This window comes from Condylura cristata, unplaced genomic scaffold (assembly GCF_000260355.1).
Source record: "Condylura cristata isolate star-nosed mole 26May11 unplaced genomic scaffold, ConCri1.0 scaffold00005, whole genome shotgun sequence".
Lineage (NCBI taxonomy): Eukaryota > Metazoa > Chordata > Mammalia > Eulipotyphla > Talpidae > Condylura > Condylura cristata.
Genome location: NW_004567106.1, coordinates 39238177 through 39259494, shown reverse-complemented (window position 1 = coordinate 39259494; position 21318 = coordinate 39238177). Strand labels below are relative to the sequence as shown.

At 34.8% G+C, this 21318-nt stretch overlaps 1 protein-coding gene across 3 annotated transcripts in view; it reads right to left on the bottom strand.

The window, feature by feature from the left end:
* Nucleotides 1–21318, bottom strand: part of HGF (hepatocyte growth factor (hepapoietin A; scatter factor)) — a 60029-nt gene that overhangs the window by 22884 nt on the left and 15827 nt on the right. For 2 of the 3 annotated variants that reach the window (XM_012721095.1, XM_004676890.2), the window contains exons 6-10: nt 19450–19592; nt 13519–13639; nt 12011–12129; nt 1955–2129; nt 12–139 (exon numbers count right to left, since the gene is read on the bottom strand). In XM_012721095.1, the coding sequence (XP_012576549.1) occupies nt 12–139; nt 1955–2129; nt 12011–12129; nt 13519–13639; nt 19450–19592 (686 nt within the window). The remainder of the gene's footprint in view (nt 1–11; nt 140–1954; nt 2130–12010; nt 12130–13518; nt 13640–19449; nt 19593–21318) is intronic. The other variant, XM_004676891.2, reaches the window with a different exon arrangement.

The window sequence follows — 21318 nt, the reverse complement described above, 5'->3', positions numbered from 1 at the left end:
TCAACTGTTACCTTGTCCACTTGACACATCACATTTTGGAATTTGGGAACAGTAGCCAACTCGAATGTTTGGATCAGTGGTAAAACACCAGGGTGACTCAGCCCCATCTGGATTTCGGCAATAGTTTTCTCGTAGGTCCCTGATAAGGATAATCATATTCATGTCAATTGCATTTGTTCTTATATTGGTGAAGTTAGCACTATTACATTTCTGAAATCTCAGAATGTGTCAATGTCTAGAAATAGAGTCCTAAGTTCTTTGATTTAGGGTAGTTATAGCAATTTAGAATTCAATATATATAACTGACACTGCCCATAGCTAAAATAAATGCTGTCAGATGTCACTATTCTTTCCCTTTCAGTGCTTCATGAAAGAGAAATGGCACTCCATTCTTCTCACACATTCTCAAGCATGGTCTCTCAACTGTTTCAATGTAATAAGCCGACCTTTTATTTATTATATTTTCATAACCCATATGTAATGAAGAAAAACACATACTTTGCTTTCTACAGAAGAGGCTTTTATTAATAGTCACTAACCACTCTCAGTTACAAGAGAAGTTCAACTATTTAAAATCTCACATATTTACTACACACAAAACATGAGAGCTATTTCTTCCTAGAATTCTACAATTCTTTGATTAATTATTTTGCCATATAGTTTTCTACAATTAGAAGGTAGTTCTTTTTTAACAAGAGAAGCTACTTGAGATCTTTGTAAATATTTCTATAAAATTAAGACTTAATTGTAATACACAAAACTTTTCATGTTGCTACTTTAGTACAAATACATCCTTAATTTTGCCAGTAATTTAAATAAGGCATTTAAAGTTCTATAATTCTCTTAAAAGTTTTACGGATATTCCCTCTATGCAAAAAACTTTTATCTTAATTAATCTTTTATCATTTTCTTTATCTACTTTGATATTTATTTCTGAGTTGAGAAATAACCATAAAGAGAAAATTGCTGAGAAGTAAGGAAACTAAATCTGGAATGCAAATGATGTATTTGTTATTAAAAACAATGAAAAAATCTTAACAGATGAATATTTATTATATATGTAGGTATGTTAAAAATATACTTTTTCAAAATACCATAAAATATCTCCTCTTTCCAGTGTATTGACCAACCAGTGCTCAGTTTTCCATCTTGAAATGTTAAGCTCTCTTATTAAAAGCCAATTACATAAAGCCAATATATATTATTTATAGGTGCTATTTCAGCAAAGCCACTATGAATGACAGGTGTGTTATAAATTTCAAAAGCAATCATTTTATGTTTCTCATAACAAGGTGGACAATTTAAAAACAGATGGCATTGTGGCTGTGGCTGTCCAACCAAAGTCAAGTGCTGAAACGGCAGTCAGAGAGAAGGCACATAACAACTACATAATTGGCATGCAGGGGGGTTTCTTTGGCTTGATTTATCTAAATAATCATTTTAAAAGAACATCTAGAAATAATATAAAGCATTAATTTAAAATTTAAAATTCTTTTTCAAGGCTGAAAACTCATCAGTTTATTATGTTGGCTGAAATAAAAGTATACCACTTCTTGTAAGAGAAAAAAAAATTACCTTAAAGTTAACATAAAAATTTAAGAAAGCACTAGTTTTAAATTTGCCTTGTTGTAAATACCATTAGTTGGCTGTTAAATAGATCTGCCAGAACAAACCTGGATCAGACCTAAAAATGTGACTATTGAAGATGGTACATCAACCATTTCAACCAAAATTACCTAGAGTACTTCTTAAATCTATATTTGAGGTTCAAATGTCAGATCAAAGGAATCAGAGGCTGTGGGTGCATGAATCTGCCTCTTAACTCCTGATTATCCCTAGGCATAATAAAAGTTGAGGAACACTGGAATTGGCAAAAAGAAATACAAAGCAAAAACAAAGAATATAGTCTTGTTTTCAAACACATACTGAAATTTATATTTGCTAAGTTACTCACTTGCATTTAAAATTCTCAGGAGTTATGTCATGTTGGTGAGGGTGCTGAGAATCCCAACGCTGACATGGGATCCCATTCCAGATGGTATTGACAGTGCCCCTGTAGCCTTCTCCTTGACCTTGAATGCATTCAGTTGTTTCCATAGGGACATTAGTGTCATTCCTATTACTGTGAGCTAATGACAAAAAGAAACGTAGCCGGAAGTAATTTTTTTCAACCTGTCACCTCCCTCTTATTTGTATTTGTACTATTAGCATAATCTGTCATATATATTTTATAACAATTGAGTAGAATAAAAAAAACTGAATGTATCACTATTAATATCTCATTCAACCTATTGATGTTGATATGGTAGACTCAACTGTGGAATTTTTCTGCTTATAGAGCAACATTCTAACTTTGAGTAATCTAGATGAGCTTGAAAATACCATCATATACAACTTGAAATTCCTGGCACCGTCTAGTCATTGACTTAATTAACATTAAATAGATGTAAAATCTCTCTCTACATTTTAATGTTTATGTTTTGCATATAAGTTTTTTATAAGTCACTTTTAATACTTTAGAAATTGAAAAACATCTATGACTAATATATAGTGACCAAGGAGGATAATAAAAAACACCATCCTGTAATTTGGTTAGTAAAAAAAAGGTAAGATAAGTAAAATTAGTGTTGGTTTTGAGAGTAGTTATCAAAAACTTTCAACATATCAGTATAACCATTTTCATTCAAAGTTTCATTTTATTCAAACATGAAATTAGTTTATTCTTGAAAAACTCCATAAAGGCATTTTGCTTCCACTACCATTTACAGATGCTAAGCATACAACACTTATGAAATGAATATATAACTATTCCTAAAAATAATTTGCTTCAATACATACAAACTTACTAGTGGCATTAACCATGATTTTTCTGATATAAATATATTCTAAGTTGATATGTTAATGTTTTAATCAACGTACTGGCACATTAAAAAGCACATCAGTTGTTCTTAGGAAAATTGACTTGTATTTTTCCTATTTGTATTTTCACAAGTAACTAAAATTCATATACCTTTTCAAAATACATAAAAATAAATATAGTTCAGGAGAAGGAAGTTAATGTTAAATACCCCATTACCTATACAAATTGACACCATCTAGAACAGTTCTAAGATTAGAATAAATATCTCCAATATTCTGGAATTAGATGCATCATTTATCTGAAGGACTAGTCATATTTCCACAGGCTAGGGATGTTAGTCTCTGCAGGCATAGTAGACATATTTTCTGAGGCTAAGGATGTCTTAAGAGGAAACTGTTTCATTTCTAGTAGCGTAAGTTCTTTTTACATGGCTCTTCAATTTCATTTACATTTCTTTCTTTCTTACAAATAATTGCTATTTTATGAGATTGGGCACTTTAAGTAGAGATTAAGTTTGGAGTTATTCTATCAAGCTTGCTTTAAAAGCAGGAGGGTTAATAACTGACTGTCCTAACCACTGGAATGTGTTGTAAATACAGATTACCACAAATTTCCTTTTAATAATATTTCTTCAGCTCATTTAAAAATGTTTTGATGTCTTTTATTATTATTATTATTAGCAATGGTTTAGTGTTGTTATTTAAAAGTATAGCATCTCCCCATTCAGGTGCTGTTAACACATCACCCTCACCCACCATTTTTAAAAGTAGAAACCCTAAAATCCTTATCATGTGTAACATTATATTAAACAATGTTTTCTAATTTCACTGGTATATGAAAAATTTGATAAAACATCTTCAAACATTCCTAAATATTCATTGAAAGAAATTTTCAGTTATAATGATTACATATTTTAAAATTTGGTATTTAATATTTTTAAAAAACTTTAATTTAGTAGTATATATTATTTAACAAATTCTAATCTACAGGTGAAAACAAACCTCTTAAAATTTATCAAATTATAAGATTTAAACTCTATATCACATTAACAAAAATACAAATTCTATAGAATAAGTATAACATGTCAGACATTGGTATAAGCTAAAGGTTTTTGTCTGCCTAAAATTCTTATGTTGCAATCCTAGTTAGGCTGGAAGGGCCACACCCTCATGAATAGGATTCATTTCTTAGTAGAGAGACACCTGTGAATCCCAACCCTGGAAAAATAGAGCCAGAAACAGTTATCCAGAACCAGGATCAGATCTTCTGCACACACCAAAAGTGTCAGAGCCTTGACATTGGACATCTAGCCTCCATAACAGTGAGAAATAAATACCTTGTTTATATGCCACCCGATCTGTATCACAGAATCCTAAACAAACTAAGACAGGGCATACGAAATGTAAAGAATATAAATATCAATATATCTCCACCCTTTGTTTTAATAAACACCTACAACTTCATAAGTTGTAACAACCATTATTTTTACTCTTCCATTTTTTTTTTAAAGATTTATTTATTCATACAGAACGGGGTACAGGACAGAGATTCGGAGGGTGAGAGGATTCACCAGAGACAGAGTGGGGAGCAGAACAGGCAGATCGATGAAGTACACTGCTGAGGAGAGCAGCGGGAGCGTCAGGAGAGGTCTGCCGCGCCATGTGGTCACCTCTGGGGCAGGCGGGAATCGAACTCATGCAGAAGTGGCTTAAGCTTCTTAGTGTTATGCTTTAACCCGCTGTGCCACCAGGGAGGACCCATATTTTTACTCTTCCATTTTAAGTCAGTAAAAGAATTTCCTATTATTTCAACTACAAACTAACAGATAATATTGATTTAGTGTAATTTTTTTTAACTAAAAGTTGCCTTCAGATGTACATCTAATGCATATCTACATTTATCCAATATACAGGCAGTTGCGAGGTTCCATAAACAAAGACAACAGAATCCTGATGTAATTACATAGAATAAATAATAACAACAAATAAAGATGTTAGTTTTCATCAAAAAAATAAGTTATTAGGAAATGTCATATGGCTATTTAATAAATATTATCTGATGAAGACCATGGTGAATGATTTGTCCATAGAACATTTAAATGTGTTATAAATGTTTGATCTTTAGTTAGTATTCAAACAAAATTAGTTATTTTTGAACTGCAATAAAATAGATCCCTTCTGTTGCAATAATGTATACACATCAAAACGACACAAAAACAAAAGTTTCGTGTCAGTTGATTAGGAAAGGACTATTAAATGTTGGGAAAGCTATTCCTTTGGACTTAACATTAACATGGGAATTAAATAAAGGAATGTTTTCTTGAAATCTCAGTAGCCAAGCAAAGTGTTAAAGGCACTTAGAAACATCCCCAAATATCAGCTGATCAACATGTTTTTTTAAATACTGCTGCTCCACACATACAAATATTTTTGCAAGTGTGTTTACCAAATCACACTAAAAATGCCAGGAACTCTTCTGAGAGTTTCTTACAAATAAAACATTTTGCCAGAGGTGTCAGTAGTGGCCGATGCGAAGATATTTATATGATACTCAGTGCCCTATGTGGGAAGGAATGTTTTTCTTTGATGACTGACAGAGTTTTCTGTTTGGAAATGTTTTAAGGAAAATAACAGTTGCTATTAAAATGTTTCACTGTCCTATTAGAATATGATCAAATACAATGGGCGCCATGTGGAATATTAATATCACTAGGCTGGTGTTGATGTGCTATGATTTGACTGCTATAATGTTTGGTAGGAAATTCTGAAACTTGAACATATTTTTTGAGGAAAAAAAATAACAACTGCTGTGCATTCTTGGGAAAATACCATGCCCCCCAGTAGACATCACTGTAGCAAGGTCACTGATAACACATTTGAACCATTTTCTCTGTGAAACATTAGTCAAATCCTTACAGTGACCCCAAGCTTGATGGAGATCTGTTAATGGCAGTTGGAGAATGTTAGTGGACAGGCATATTACAAAAAGCCCAGTCAGGATCTGTAAGCTCTACATGAATGATTTGCAAATGCTACCATTTTCAATCCCCTCTGAAAAAATAATCTAAATTTCCTAGTGGTGATAAGCTATTACTATTCTTTTTCCTACAGCTAAGAAAGCATTGCATCATAGGCCACTGACAAATACCGGATTATTCCAACCCACTTCTTATTCCTAGCTACTGATGAGCAATGGAACCTAGAGTTTGCTTTATTATAGTGTCAAGAGATTGAGAACAGCATGTAAAGCTATTCTCCCATCAACAGACTTAATTCTCCTTGGGTCACAAAGGGCAGCATCCATCTCAATGTAAATTTAAAGTGTTTCTTGTCTTAAAATTGACGTGAGAAAGTGTCATAAAGACCTCCAAAGCACAAACCTCAAGTTGCTCGCACATTCGCTTTCCACGTGAATCTAAGTTTCCTATCTAAAACTTTCCCCTGGACTTTATCCAAGCCTTTCTGGTATAAAATGCTCAAGAGACAACCCTTTTATGAAAGATCTTTAATTCTACACCCTATTCCTTAGGCAACGACTTGGAAAAAGCCTGTAAGTACAATATCTTTCCCCGGAGAAAGAGTATGGATAGCATTGATGTTTCCAAATCAGCCTCAGATGAATTAATGAAATGCAGATAAAAATAAACTTTATTACATGCAAACACACTGATTATTTAAAGGCTAGCTATTCTCTTAAAATTATGCCAATGTAGGCCCTCCCTGGTGGCTCAGCGGGTTAAAGCACAGCACTAAGAAGCTAAAGCCACTTCCACATGAGTTCGATCCCTGCCAGCCGGGGAGGTGACCACATGGCGCGGCAGACCTCTCCTGACCCGCCCGCTGCTCCCCTCAGCAGTGTACTTCGTCCATCTGCCTGTTCTGCTCCCCACTCTGTCTCTGGTGAAGCCTCTCACCGCCCCTGAACCTCTGGCCTGTACCCCAGTTCTGTATGCACAAATAAATCTTTTAAAAAAAAAAATTACGCCAATGTATAATTGACTACTAGAAGTAACGGGGTTTTTTTTGTTTTTTGTTTTTTTTTTTTCATTTATACCCAAGGCAATATGGGCTAGTCTGCTTGGAATGCCATAAAATAATACACCATACTTGGTGGCTTAACCAATAGAAATATATTTTCTCACAATTTTGTAGGTTGGGAAAGTGAAAATAAGGGTACTAGTCAGTTTGGTTCTTGCTGAGAGCTCTCTATCTGGAATACAGTTGACCATTTTCTTGCTGTGTCCTCACATGGAGGAAGGGCGAGATGGATGGAGGAAGAAAGAGGAAGGAGAGAGAGACAGAATCTCATCCTTTACTTATAAGACCACTAATTTTTTATTGCATTAGAGTCCTACCTTTACAATCTCATTTGAGCTCCAAAGGCCCTATCTCCATATACAGCATCCAGTGTTAAGGCTTCACTGTATAAATTTAGGTAGTCAAGCAGAGGTTTTGAGTATCACTTCTAAAATGTGAGCAATTATTTAGCAATTAGAAAGCCTCACTGATTCTGGATCAGTGAAAACTAGGGCTTTTTTATCCAACTAAAACCTGTAGCTAGCCATACAATATTGTTCACTAAGAAACTGTTAAGAGTATATCTCAAGTTAAGAGTTCACCCACCACCGACACCCTCCACCCTCACGCACATAAAGGTTTGAGAAGGAATACAATTTTTTGAGATGATGGACATGAAATAGGTGGTTTCACAGTGTATGCTTTTGTACAAACTATTAAATTACATATATTAGATATGTTTTGCACATCAGTTATACCTCAATAAAGCTGGGGTCTCCCTGATGGCACATGGGGTTAAGTTGCAGCACTATGAAGCTATCCACAGCCATTACAGACAAGTTGTATCCCAGGCCAGGGAACTGACTCTCATGGTGCAGCATACCTCTCCCCTCAGTAGTCTATTTCAGTCAATATGCCTGTTCTGCTCCCCAATCTGTCTCTGGTGAATCCACTCACTTCCCAACCCCCAGACCTCTGGTCTGTCCCGGTTCTTGTACGCATATATAAATGAATGTTTAAAACAAACAAACAATAAATAAAATGTCTCTCTGGACACACATAAATCTAAAAGTTTAAAAAAATAATAAGGAAAAGAAAGAGTTGTATTGAAATAAGGTAAATCATGATAGGACATTTTTTCTTTCTTTCTCTTTTTTTAAGGAGCAGTTGTCATTAAGACAACTAGCAATAAATGAAGAAACCAAGTATATAGGAACAGAATACTGGGGATGAATTGAGATGATGTACATGAAGCAAATCTTCCTATTTGGCAATGTCTAACATAAAACCCAAGTTTCCATATGAACATCAATAAGCATAGAACCATTTTAGGCTGGATCAGAGAGTAAGGAGGAAAATGTGGTGACACACGCAGTTAAAAACTTATGAATGTGAAAGCAAAATATGTTTTCTCTTTTTCTTTGTCTTATGATCAAAGAAATCATGTATCTTTCATTGACATTATGTATTGTTATGTATAGCAGGAATAGGGAAGAATATACTTAGGCATTTAAAATATCTTTGTATTTGAAGATGCACCTTTGAATTTGACAGGGAATTGAAGGGGGGAAGCTATTGAATTTAGATACAATTCCATTCAAAAATATGTTTGAGGTAAAAAAACATTAGCCTCTTGGATAAAGGAGATGGCTATGGAATAAAAATAACTCAGTTTAAAGGTTTACAAGAGATAAAATGGCAACAGCCTTGATGAGTCAATCTTGAAAAGAGGAGCAGCCATATTTAGGAGTTTTCTAACTCTATGAATTTTAAGGTGTGTAAATATTGGTACCAACCAGGCAAAACAAAATTTTAAAAGCTGTCTAGATAAGGGCCCTCCCTGGTGGTGCAGCAGGTTAAAGCACAGCACTAAGAAGCTAAAGTCACTTCAGCATGAGTTCAAGCCCGGCCCCGGAGGTGACCCACATGGTGCAGCAGACCTCTCCTGACCTGTCCACTGCTCCCCTCAGCAGTGTACTTGGTCAGTCAGCCTTTTCTGCTCCCCACTCTGGTTCTGGTGAATCCTCTCACTACCCCTGCACCTCTGACCTGTACCCCAGTTCTGTATGCATAAAAAATAAATCTTAAAAAAAAAAGCTGATTAGATAAGTATAAACAGAGTGGCTTCAGAACCAGTCCTATCAGTTTCTCCTTCATCTTCATAACCCAGGCACACACATACTGCTCATTTGTCTGTGTTCACCTTTACCCGTCCATCTCCCCAGCTGGGCATCACTGCCTTCTGGTTTTGGTACCATGGAAGCTATACCCAAGAACTTATGTCCTGAGCCTCTCCACCTGCACATGCACCACAAGCCCAGGGACCAGAGAAGGCCAGCATGAAGCCTATGGCTAAGTCTCTTCTCAAGTCACTTGTTAAGGCCCACTGGCTGTCCTGGCATTTGTCTCTCCAGAGAGACATTCTGTAGCCATATCCTTGGGCCACACTGCAGAGTCAAAGCTGCAACTGTATAGAAGCTTAGGAGAGCTTGATAAATTTCATAGCTACACCACACTGCCTTCTCCACTCCCCACAGCTAGTATATTGATAGTCACTGTGTTCGCCTTCCCATAAGGGTTCTACTCAGTTTTGCTGTTTTTTAAAGATTTATTTACTTATTCACACAGAACTGGGGTACAAACCAGAAGTACAGCAACGGTGAGGGGCTTCACCAGAGACAGAATGGGAAGCAGAACTGGCAGATGGATGAAGTACACTGCTGAGGGGAATAGCGGGCGGCACAGGAGAGATCTGCTGTGCCATGGGGGTCACCTCTGGGGCCGGGTATAGAACACACACTGAAGCGACTGTGGCCAGCTTACAGTGCTGCGTCCTAACCCAATGTGCCACCAGGGAGGGCCAGGGTTCTGCTTTTAGAAATGAAGTCGGTCTAATACATGAAGAATAGCCCTCAGGGGAGGAAGGGTTTCCACTTTGATGAGCTGCCTTTAAACTTTCTCTGGATCCAGTTCAGCTATCCTTTTGGTTCAAGAATTGACTGCTACCTTCACTTACCTGCCACAGTGAACCTTCTAGTGTGGTGTACACTGTTGGGTGTTTGCTGATGATGTTACTACATTTTTTATTTCCACAATTTTCTCCGTACAATAGAGGGTGAAGAATGTAGTTTTAGGAAGTGTGGCACTTTTCTTTGACTATCAAACTACTTTATGAAATATATATTTATATTTAAAAAAAGAAAGAGATATTATATGATCATTACATCATGTAATAATTAAACGTGAGAAGGCTCCAACCAGGTGAATTGCTGGTGGTGAGAAGTGAGCACCAAGTGGAGCAGGCACCAGTGATGCTAGTTATTGTCCTCTACTGGCAACATGCCAGCTTGCACATTCTAAAATAGCAAAAGCACTGTTTTAAAGGGTATACGGACACCTGGGGCTCCTGAGATTTTTAGGGAGTCTAGAAGATAAAAACTATTTTTATAACAATGCTAAGATGTCATTTGCCCTTTATGTAGTGAGATTGCTGGACACGGTTTCCTGTATCCCAAAAGAATGAATGCAGAATCAGCTACAAGACATTTAGACATCTTCCTCTAATTAATGTGACATCCAGGAGACTTGCCGAAAATAGTCTAAAATTTGTGACAAATGTAAACAATGCTAATGATCTCTGAATTTATCTGAAAATAAAAAATATATATATTTAAAAGTTAAAAAGTATTATATTCATTCAATTTCTTTCCCTTCCAGTGTCCTTTTAAAATGGCCAAAGACTATAAGGAATCAGTAAAGGAGGGCAACATTTGAATTTTTTGGTAACTTTGAAAAGTGAATACAGGGGTAATATAATGTGTGTGGGATGGGGTGGGGGGGGGAGGGTTGTATTATATTGGTCTTATTCCAGAAATGATTCATGAAATTACTTAAAACACACAAACACACACAAAAAAAAATGGGGAAAAAAACAACAACAGTTGTTTTATTTTACTTAATACTAAATTAGGCCTGTGCAAAGGAATAGGAATACCCCCAACATGATGTTCTAGGAAAATGCACAACACATACTCTCATACCCTCATAAGTGCATAAGTGTGTATTTAGCATTTTCGGTGTTGGTGTCATCGTTTTGTGTGTGTGTGTGTATATATATAGATATAGATATTTATATAGATATATAGATATATGTATATATATAGTTATATGACTATATATACATATTTGTATACATGTAGTTATATATAATTATATATAGTTACGTATGTAGTTATATATAATTACATATATGTAGTTATATATATGGTTAAAATTATACAAGATATATAATTATCATATTAAATCTATGAAGTTCTATTGATGATAAAGCATTTCAGAACCCACTTAAATAAAACTCCTACTGTAAAAATTTAAAATGTCTAGAGCTAATTTAAACTATCCAGAGTTATTTCAAGAAGTAAAAAATATGTGACTTAAGTATAAGGAGAGAACTGAGTATACAGATTTAACTGGATAAAACAAAGCAAGTAGAAAAGAAACTTTTTATCATCAATCCAAGAGGTGAGCTTATAGAAAGGAGGGTAGTTCTGCTAAAAGACAGGTTGAAAGAGAACATGGGCTCTTACAAGGGTCGCCTGAGAGGTGGGATCAACTACGAGAGAATAAAAACTGTGAGACACTTTTATTAGACATTACTCTTCACTGCAGTTGCTGTCATTAAATAGAAAAGTTTCAGCCAGTTGATAGCTCATTTATGTCTCTGAGGGCAAAAGGCAGGGAGAGGATACCTATTTGATAGGTAAAAATATAATCTGTTACCTCCTTGATGATGTTACAATACTGTGCATGTTCCCTGATCTTTTCTCTCTCTGTGGATTTTTCTCTTTCTCAATAGCTTAAGATGTTTGACCTATACCACAGTATGAGTATTTTGTATGTTTGTGTCCACATATTTTTTTCTTTCAGAATAGTGACTCAGTGAAAATTCCAAAGATTATTTAGGACTATACATGCTTAAAAAATATATATATATATTTATATATGCTTAAAATATTAAAACCTACACACATTTAGACATCTAGTAAAATAGTTGTTAATCTGTCTCACTAATAATCGTCTGCTTAGATCCAGTCTGCAAGAGGAAAAGGAAGCAATAAATTTGACCCTAACTTACCGCACATTTTAATTGCACAGTACTCCCAGGGGGTGTCAGGGTCAAGAGTATAGCACCATGGCCTCGGCTTGCCATCAGGATTGCGGCAATAATTATCATCAAAGCCTTTGTCGGGATATCTGCAAACCACACCAAGAAAAGTGTCACTTAAATCTGCCTGGAAACACCACTCAACCCCTAGACTTCAAAATAACTTTCAACTTTACTGGAAGCTGCAAGCTGGGAGGAAAAGAGGTTGTTCGTGTTTTGCCTTGCATAGACAGCTAGTCACTGACAATTAAAACTATTAACTTGCATATCCTACTAAGGCCAGAGTTACATTCCCTTTACCAGATCCAGTGGGCACCTATCCACCAGTTGAGATAGCCAATGGGTTCCCCTTCTCACTGGGAACAATTAAGGACAGATTACATACACATGACCTCATGGAGAATGTTCATTAAAAAAGGAGATCTTCTTCAAGGGCAGGCTTAAAGTTCAAACTGAAAGTCAGATTTCAGTCGCTCTATTACTAATAATATTCCAGTTGTATAAAAAAGAACCTTTTAGGTCATTCCCCACGCCCACCAGAGGAAGAGACAAAGTCTACCACATCACTTTCTCTATAGCCTCCTCCCTTCAAATGAACAGACTCCAGAATCAGTGACATGATTTTAACTGCTAATATACCCCTTCTGCTCCTGCTTGCAAGATAAGATATTCACTTAACTAAAGCAGTTTTAATTTCATTTAGAAAAAAACAACAAAGAAAGAAGAAAGAAAAAAAAAATACCTCTCAGTAATTTCCAAAGGAAAATGGGGGTGGCGTGATCTGTAATTATTTGTATTATTTAGAGAATAAACTAAGGGAATTTTTTTTTATCAGCTAAATCAAATGAATGTGTCAGAGTAAATGTATTATGTAACCATTTAAATTCCAAACTTACTTCTGTGAAGAAAAGTAGATTTGGATTCCTGACTTCTCTAGATTTGCATTTCCAAACATATGGGGATATAGCAACCAAAGAATTGCTTACTCCACCTCCTATGGACATGGCCTGTGACATGGTGTTACCTAAATCACTGATTTGGGGGCTCTAAAAGGACTTGGGCTTGCATTCAGCAGTCATGTCTTCTCCCCTCCCAGCCTCAGGTTTGCCAAAGTGGTCAGGATTGAATGGACTTCTTTCAGCTATGGAAGAAAAAAAGGAAGCTTTTGCTAATTCTTCCATGGGTTCAGGACAATCCCAATTTTCAATACTCTAGCTAGTCAGCCATCGAGTGGAAGCTGTATTCAGTGTCTTCATATATCTCATCATGAATTCCTTTGCCCAAGTCTATCTCTTTCCAATAAAATGGTTCTAGCAACTCTGTCAGATGAATCCTAAACATTGAGGGGAATTCTAAACTTTTTTGTTCATCCATTTTCTATAAAGCATTATACAAGGAGAATTTCCATAGCAGCTTACCATGAAGCAAATAAGAGGTTATAAAATAATCAGTGGAAACATGATATAGTGGTCTTTTACCTTTCTGGCAAGAATTTGTGTCGGTGTGGTGTCTGATGATCCCAACGCTGACATATCTTGCCTGATTCCGTATGATCCATGGGACCTCGGTAACTTTCGCCATTGCAGGTCATGCATTCAACTAATAAAATTAAAGTATGGCATATTAATTGCTTCTGACAGCAAAACCAAAAGCGCCACTATTCCACTTAAAGAACAGTAAATCACCTGTTTAGTAGAGAGATTTTTAGAGAAATTTGCATACCATTTTTAACTTTAAATTTGGATCCAATATCCATAAATAGTGGCATAAAATATTGCAGAACTCTTCATATACTTTCAATGGGATTTTTTTTTAAATTAGTGTCACACAGATTTAGTGTACGGCCAGAATGTCGCCTTTCAAATTTGTCAATTATATCCCAAAGATACTAATATCTGGAAATATAAGATATGCCCTTGGAAGTGGTGCCCTTAGTAAGTCTAAAATACATAGATTCTCAGTAACTATACAGTTAGCAAAATACTGCTTCAATCTCAACTTACACACCTAAATATATACACAAGAAGTATACAGTTTCAAATGTATATTCTTACAGCTAATGCAAATGTCGAGGCCAGACAGATTCTAGAAACCAACTTTGGACAGAAATCTGGTCCTATACAAAGCACTCTTAACATTTTACAATTCATGACTCTTATCTTGCAGTGAATGTCCATATTGAATGGGCAAGTTTACATTCTCCAGGTTAGGATAGGTGACCTGCTATTGAACTCCTTGTACTCACAGTTTTGAAAATATATAAGCTGATCTAATTATGCAGGACCTTACTGATGATTCTGTGAGGTTAATTAATAGTTCTAACTGGCCTTTTATGTCACACTGAAAACTCTGAATCATATCAACTTGCTGAAAATAAGACTTCTCAAATGGACAGGTTGATTTGTAGCATAGCAGGCATCCTGTAGAATAAATCATTGCTTGGCTTTGCTACGAATCCGGCAAACTTCCCCAAACACATCATTTGTATTGTGATTACTGATCATATAACTTCATCTGAAGGGAAGGAAAGATATCAATGTTTAGTTTTGTCTACCAGGGTCTAGTCTAATGAAAATTTGTAATAACTTGAGGTGTAAGAATTATCACTTTTGAAACTTTGATTTTTATCATCTAATAGCACATTATTAACTTCCTGACACATGAAACTATATGGTTGTATCCATTTCTTTCTTTCTTATAGGTTAATCTACCCATTCAGTTTATTTTTATTTGACATTGAGGTTCCCATGGTTATAGTCAGTAGAGACCTAACTATAAATGAGAGAGTTCTAAGAGCACACGGATAAAGGTGCACTGGTTGGCCAAGCTCATTTCCACGCTGACATGCTAATATAGGTTATACATTAGATTCATCTTTCCATTTGAAAGGGGTTCAGTTTCCTTTTGCTAACAGAATTTAAGTTTGAATATATTCACAGAAAATGATGCAGTATTTATAATTGCAGTTTGTTCCTTCATATGGCCATACTTAAGAAAGAAGTGTCTGGATGTGCAACTTGTAAATTTATATCATACCTAGGAATCAAAATATACTTACTATGAACCCCCCTTCAGCAAATGCAGTTTATAAGACTGTAACCCTTCTTAATGAAAGTGAATAATTATTTTTTCTGAGAAGCTGTACTCTGGGGATTATTACAGAACAGCTCTCTTGCCTTAAGATTTTTAATTTGATTAGGAAAAAATAATTATATAAATGAAACAGCTAATTTTATAAAATGACTGCTATCCAGAATGGATATGGTATAATCAAAAGTTTATCCAAACTTTAATGTACATAAGGTCACTTTAAAATATGACTAAAGAGTGAGTTCTGAAGCAGTGGCTTGGGGCTAGAACATTTCTACCATGCTCTTAGAGGATGCTGATTCTACTGACTCATGTTCCTCCTTGAATAGGAGGATTTTACTTATTTATCTATCTATCTATTTATTATAAAACTTCCAAGTGTTTGGCAATAATAACTTTTTTAGGAAAGATAGGATTTTATTAGGACCTGGAAGAATGGATTTGTTGAACAGTGGTAAAAGGCCAAAAATACATAAAATGGCATATAAGAAACATGAATTAATGTTATATTTATTTGAAAAGAAATTTAAGTGTGCAGTTGATGAACTAATGATTTTTAATAAATAAAAGATAGCAAGAATGATGTTAAATTTTGGAAGACAATGAAAGTTGCTGAGGTGGAAATTAAATATACCCAGATATAGGACTCAAATGATAAATATAGCTACATATCCTTTGAGTATTCAATACCTTTAACATATATGATATCAATTGATACTTGCAGTAATGAAAACAAAGCTCACAAAAATTTTAATGAACTTACCTAAAACAGAAAATATCAAACCTGTGCCTGGAACACAAGTTTTCTGACCCCCAGTCCAGTGTTCCTTCCATTTTTCCTAGTAATCATTTTGTCCTACATATTTTCAATCCATTTCCTGTCCATTCTAACAGATCATACTTTAAGGTGGATTCACAGAACAATTTTGGGAAGTCAACTTCCCTCTTTCTTCACCATTGTTCCAGTCATGCTCTGGCATCTTGTTTACAACTGTTGTCCTGTCAGATTCTCCCTCACTGGAACATGCTCACTTACCCAAGGCTGGAAAACTGTTTTGTCATTACATCAAACCATCGTGTTCGTCATAAACATCATCTCAAAAAATAAAATGACACAAATTTAAACTCATAGTGATTTTCCAAACCTTCAGAATTCTAACACTGTGCCAAGTTTCCCAGCTGAAGGTCAACAGTAAGGGTGGGCACGGGTCCGCCTCCTCAAGGGCCGGTGAAAACACAAGCCACGCAACAATGCTACCGAGTGGCCTGCCCCTCCAGGCTTTCTCGTCGGGGATCTATTGTTGCCAATGTATTCCTTAAATATTTCAGCAAGTTTTTGCCTTTCAAAAGAAAAAAATGGAAAATACTATCCCAGATTACATAAATTTAAGCAAAATAAGTGTTTCTACTCAAAAGTGGAATTGTTTCTCTAACGGTGGCTCTGTCCTACTGATAGTAAAAATCGCAAACTACACATGATCGTATAAGTCGGATTAATTTAACATCTTTCTTGTCATCCTCATCAACTAAACTGAAAAATCATTGTGTTTCTCTCATCCTAAACCTGCAAGTGATCTGAGTTTACATGTTCAAAAATCTGTTTTGAAGGTATCTCCTCGGAAGATCCATGGTGGTCATCACTTCAGTAAAACTGAAAGTTTAAAACATCAGCAGTCTCACAAATCCATATTATGTGGCTATTTTTAAAGCACTTCTCCACAGAGTATGGAATTAATTGCAAAGTTATGGCAGTATTATTAGGGATTCTAAGTACAAAAAATATTTAAGTACTAAATAAAACGCATTTGCTTGATTATTTGATAATCATCTTTAAAAAAAAAAGCAATGTTTGCTTTATTTTAAATCTCAAGCAAATATTAGAGCAAGAAACTAAACTTTACATTTCACAGTTTTCATAAGGATTAATATTACAGTAATGGTAATGTTTATATACAGAACTATGTAAGGTTCTAAATTTGAAAAACAACTATTCATTTTCTTTTGGAATGCTTAATACATTTTGAAGGTTTGGATTATTTAAAAATTAATCATTAAATATCAGATTTATTCCTTTGAAGAACCAAAATTTTATGTGATTATTTAACCAATAATTTTTTATACTTATAAAAATTTCAAAAAGCATAAATTGTTTTACATGCCTTGTTTACAGAAAGAATAGTCCAAAGTTTACTTAAAGGTGTTTTTCTGTATAATTTTAAATATATAAAATGATTGGATTATTTTATCCAATCTACTTTATTCATCCATCTACTTTATTCATAATTATAATCTTTACAATTTGCCATGACAAATTAATATTCACATGCAAAATGGCTTACCCATCATATCATTTAAGTATCTGAATTTTGAGGTTTTTACCTCACATGCATTAATAGAAATTTGTATCATATCTATACCACTCTGTATATCTTGTAATTGTCTGTTTATAAATAACTCCTTTACTGTGTTAATGTATTGACAATACTTTTGATTTAAATCATCTTCATTAAAATCCTGCTAAAGCACAGTTCATGTTAGTGTGAATTTAAATATCACAGCTCAATTCACACTTCCTGCAATATGTTTACCCAAGAGGGCAGGTGTTGGTTCACTTCTCTCACAGGAGGGTTATTCTACTATTGTCAGAACTCTAATTGTTTCCAGAAAGAGCACATCTGCAACCTCTAATGCCATGGTGACCAACTGCATCATTAATGAGCAATGCCCTTTTCTAAGGGAGGCACAGTGACCTCCAATTTTTAAAGGATATTAAAAGATGGGCATTCTAATGAGAGATGGATAACTGGAAATTGTATTTTCTAATTACTTCTTTTCCAGCATGTTTATTCTATATGGGCTATCAGTTCAGATCTGTTCTGCTGTTGATTTTTGTTGCTGTTGTTGTTTGTTTATGAAAGTTGTTATAAACCAGCGGTTGAAAATAAAATTCCACATGAAGTAGGAGATAATATAAATGCTAAGCTCTTTGAAGTATGACCAAGTCACCTTCCCTTGAAAACACTTCCCCCGGTCAAATAAAACCAATAAACAAACTCTTTGCCAATGACTTTCAACCTCAGAAACTGTGACAGTGGAGAGGTTCTTTAAAATAGGGTTTTTGCTTCCATGTGTGAATTTAAGACAAATGTTAATTACAGACTTATTCATACAAAACAGACTTGTTCATAACGTTATCATAGATCCGTTTATTATTTTTAAAAGAAAAGAAAACAATGAAGAATTTATAGTAAACAGGATATGGTATAGAATGGAAAGTAAGAATTTACAAACAGAGATGGACCAACTGGTGCTAGCACATGAAGTCATGAATTTTAAATTAACTAACAACAGAAAACAAATTCACCTTCCCTGTGACAATTAGCTAACAATGGCCTTTTCATGTGATAAATCAACCTAATATTAAATGAATACTTATAGAAGAAATATTTCCAAAAGAAAGGTCATGAATAACAAACAGGTAAGATATCTTACTATAAAAATAGGATAGCATTCCAGCAGCCCATCCCACCCCAAGTACTTGCAAATCCTACTAAATTTCTATCAGAATTTTATCCATATTTACTTTGGCTTTTTTAGGATTTTAGTTTCTGACAGAACTAGTTCAGCAGCCAGTCAACTAAGAAAAATGAAACCACAATAGAGTGCTGACATAGTTATTCTTCCTTCTGGTCAGTCATGTACGGTTCCACTGCAACAGTAAAGACTGTGAGGGTGACTGCCTTCAGGGCTGCTTGGGAACTGTTTAAATCTCTTCAGATACTAATCTGAATAGTATTCAGTTCCAATCTATCAAGTTTGGTTCTAGTCACATTTTCACCAAAATGGAGCTTCCAGGGATGCCCTCCTGTGTTTTCTTCTGGGTCTATATACCCCTGCTACACCCCTTCAGAGCAGCATTGACAGAATTTCTGCTGAAATAGGTGCTGAATTAATACAATGAGCATTACTCATAAGAGGCTAACTTTCTTTCAGCCACTTTCAGAAGACATGTGAGAGTAGATTTTGAGGTATATGAGCTCAAGACAAAGTGAGGAAGTCCAAACTTTCACTTCCCCTGAGGGGTGCCTCAGGCTCTGTTGAAATTCAAACTGACAACTGGCTCCATTATTTTGCATTAATCTGATGGTAATCAGTTTTTAAAACATCCTGTAAAAAGGTTCGAACACGTCTATAGTTGCATTGGTGTGAACAATATATTTATTGGGACTTGATTAGTTTCTGTTAACCTTTCATGTGAGTTGTAGTTCTACACAAGAGGGGGATCATAGCGCCCCTACACGGCATTCAGGTTCATTTACCTTCTGAACACTGAGGAATGTCACAGACTTCGTAGCGTACCTCTGGATTGCTTGTGAAACACCAGGGTCCCCCTTCTTCCCCTCGAGGATTTCGACAGTAGTTTTCCTGTAGGTCTTTACCCCGATAGCTCGAAGGCAAAAAGCTAGTTTTAAAATGATAATCATTACAGTATAAGAGCATGCAACTTATTTTTTGACCGATTAAGTTTCTAATTAGTTGGTATGTTTTCCCCCAGAATATTCTATCTCAGACATCCAAACATTTTAACTTGAGTTCTCTCCTTTTCATCCATTCTTAAAACAGTTTAATTTTTATCACTTTCACTTAACTGAGTTACCATAAACAGCATCATTAAGAGTGTCTCTGGGTTTGGTAAGAATCAATTGTTCTCTAACTTAAATGACATTGCTTGAATCACAATTTCAAAGCTCCACTTCTAGCAAGTGATTGCGCAATAGTCCTTCTTAGAGAACTGAAGAAACATTGCAGTCAGTCTTGAAATCTCACTATTGCACTGCTTATCGGAGCTAATTACTTGTTTATTGCTTTTCTTATGAAGAATAGTCCCTGTTTCTTCTACACAATTGAAAAAGAGTGAAGTAATTCATAAGGACAAAGAATCTAGAATTTAACATGGACTCAAATTTCAACTTTTTCTTATTAAATGGAGAACCTGGCAGGAAATATCATTTAAGACTAGTAGCTTACCTGTATACGGAACATAACCATAATTCATGGCAACATTAACCTTCTGTAGTTGTTTTGAGTTCAGAGATGACAGAATAATTGACACCAAGTAAAGCTAAACTGTAATGAGCTACTCCATTCCATAGTCTCATTTTTGTCATAAAAACACAGAATTGCATTTTTTTTTTCCAAAACTTGAAATTATTTCGCTATGCCCATGACTGGGTACTCCAGGTTTAGTTAATAATAGTAGGACACTGGTTGTTGCAATACAGTATCTTCACTTTATTTTTTCAATTTTTTACATATTTGTTTATTCATTAATGACATTATTACTTTACATCCTTGTGTATTTTTTTTAGAGGATAGGGTTTTTCCCCACAGATATGGCACCACAGATTTCCCACCACCAAAGACAGCAATTCCAATCCTATGAAGCTACCCAAAGAACACTTCAAATTTCTAATGCGCTATTTATAGTTTTCTCTGCTACATAAAGGATTTCAAAGCATTTTCAAAGGATTTTTTATAAGAAAAATCCAAAGCTTTTTTACTTTTTTGTACTGCTAGTGGCATTGACATCAACAATACTACATTACTATATTTCTCTCAAAAAACATAATAAAAAGAATATATACTTTTAGGTAATACTAATAAATACTTTTTGGAAAATATGATTGTTTTTCAATATTCAGTTCAGTAACTTTTATAAATGTTTTATATCTACTTTAACTGTTCTCTGAGTTCTAAACAGTAACTTAAAGTCCAGGAATTTTAGTCTCTCAGTACATATTCTCATTCAAATGTTTACTTATCCACTGAAACTTATATTTTAAACAATCATGTCTTATTCATATTGTAATATAAAATAAATATGGACATACACTGACTACCAAATATTATTTTACAACTTTTCATTTGGACATGGATATATACCAGAGTTAAGTTTCCAGCAAAGTACTGTTATAGGTTACTGATCAAAAAGAAGTAACCTATTGTAAGAGATTTGCTACTGATCAAACATTTTCAAGGAACTACTAAATATTAGAAACATCGAGCAACTGCAAAGTGACTTTAAATAAAGAGTTTATATCCTTACTTCAGCAGCATTTTAAATAGGGGGGAACAAAACTAAAACATTAAACCATACATTTGATAACAAGTATAAAAAGTTAAAGCTT